General features: G+C 39.8%; 1 protein-coding gene across 1 annotated transcript in view; it reads left to right on the top strand.

The window, feature by feature from the left end:
* Positions 1 to 1,126: 1,126 nt before the first annotated feature.
* Positions 1,127 to 1,366, top strand: part of LOC101355254 (zinc finger protein 699-like) — a gene marked incomplete at its 3' end in the record, with an annotated part of 3,608 nt that continues 3,368 nt past the window's right edge. The window contains 1 exon segment of the mRNA XM_012559987.2: positions 1,127 to 1,290. Coding sequence (XP_012415441.2) covers positions 1,127 to 1,290 — 164 coding nt within the window.

Raw genomic sequence — 1,366 nt, 5'->3', positions numbered from 1 at the left:
AAAAAAACCCAAACCCATTGCCATCGAGTCAATTCCAACTCATTGCGACCCTATAGGACAGGGCAGAACTGGCCCTTAGGGTTTCCAAGGAGTGTCTGGTGTAGTGAAACTGCTGACCTTTTGGTTAGCAGCCATAGCTCTTCATTTTTAAATTTTTAAAAAATTTTTTGTGACAAAATACGTCATTCCTATCAATGTTACTCCATGACGTGGACCGAGGAATGGGAAACCTTTTTTAAATAAGACAAGTACAATTACTTGTTCTCTGAAACATGCATATCTTTGTTTCCCATGAATACGGAGCTCTGTGTATTAAACTGACTTCTCATTTCAATTGTGGTTAAAAGCCTTAAGACTCTTTAAATGTTGTAAATGTGAGTGTTGACTTCAGGGGTTTCTTTGGTGCCCAGAGAGAATATTTGTGGTCTGGGACCATGTAAAGAGTCTTACTTTGTTTATTACAAATTTGACATGATTATTTTGCTACAAATGAATTCACACCTGCCTATCACCAGAGATCTTGAGAACCAAAGTATTGGCTGAGTGTCAGGGAAGTGTTCATTGCTCCTTCCTGTCTTCCCTAATGATATGTCTTTCTCCATGATCACCACATCAGCTACACCCACTTGTTCTCCCAGAGTAGCAAGGGGAAGACCTGAGGAGAGTGCAGATAGCACTTGCCCAGGACCACTTTGTCGGGGGCACCAGGAAGCAAGAATCGTTTGGAGGACTGGGCCTGCATGGAGGGAGTGAGATTTGAAAAAAATGAATTTAAAAAAGTCCCTTGGGTTGAGGAGTTTGTGCTTCACAGATATCTGAGCTTGCTTTTCTGACTTTCATCAGTCCGAACACACCTGGTTCATGGAGAAAGACTATCTCCTTTTCCTCTTTTAATTTTCCATGTGGATTGTGTCCAATACCTTTGTACTTTGGTTTTCTAATTACACCCTATTTATATCACCATCTCTCTCAATCTTCATGGAAGCATTTCCTAGTAAATTGCTTTCTCAACATTGCCAAAGTATGGAAACAGCAAAATGCATCAGAAAATTTCTTTGCTCATGGCAACATTTTCCCTCAGAGTATTTTCTCTCCTTTTTGTTCCATGTTGTGAACTTCACCTTAAATGATTGGGTCAGCTTCTCGAAAACTTATTGATGGATGCAAGCTATCCACTGAAAATATAACAGTACGATTCATGAGAAATGACACCTGGTCCTTGATGGTAGGAGAAATCTGTAAATTGCCTGTCACTGTAGATCAGGATAACAACCAGAAAACACATGTGAGGTGAGTGTTATTTATGCGAGAGACAGCAGTGCTTCAGGAGAGAGTCTTAAGAAGGTATAATGACATTAAAATATTT

This window comes from Trichechus manatus, unplaced genomic scaffold, assembly GCF_000243295.1.
Source record: "Trichechus manatus latirostris isolate Lorelei unplaced genomic scaffold, TriManLat1.0 scaffold01025, whole genome shotgun sequence".
Taxonomy (NCBI): Eukaryota; Metazoa; Chordata; class Mammalia; order Sirenia; family Trichechidae; genus Trichechus; species Trichechus manatus.
The sequence above is the reverse complement of the archived record's forward strand: the minus strand, read 5'-3'. Positions and strand labels throughout refer to the sequence as shown.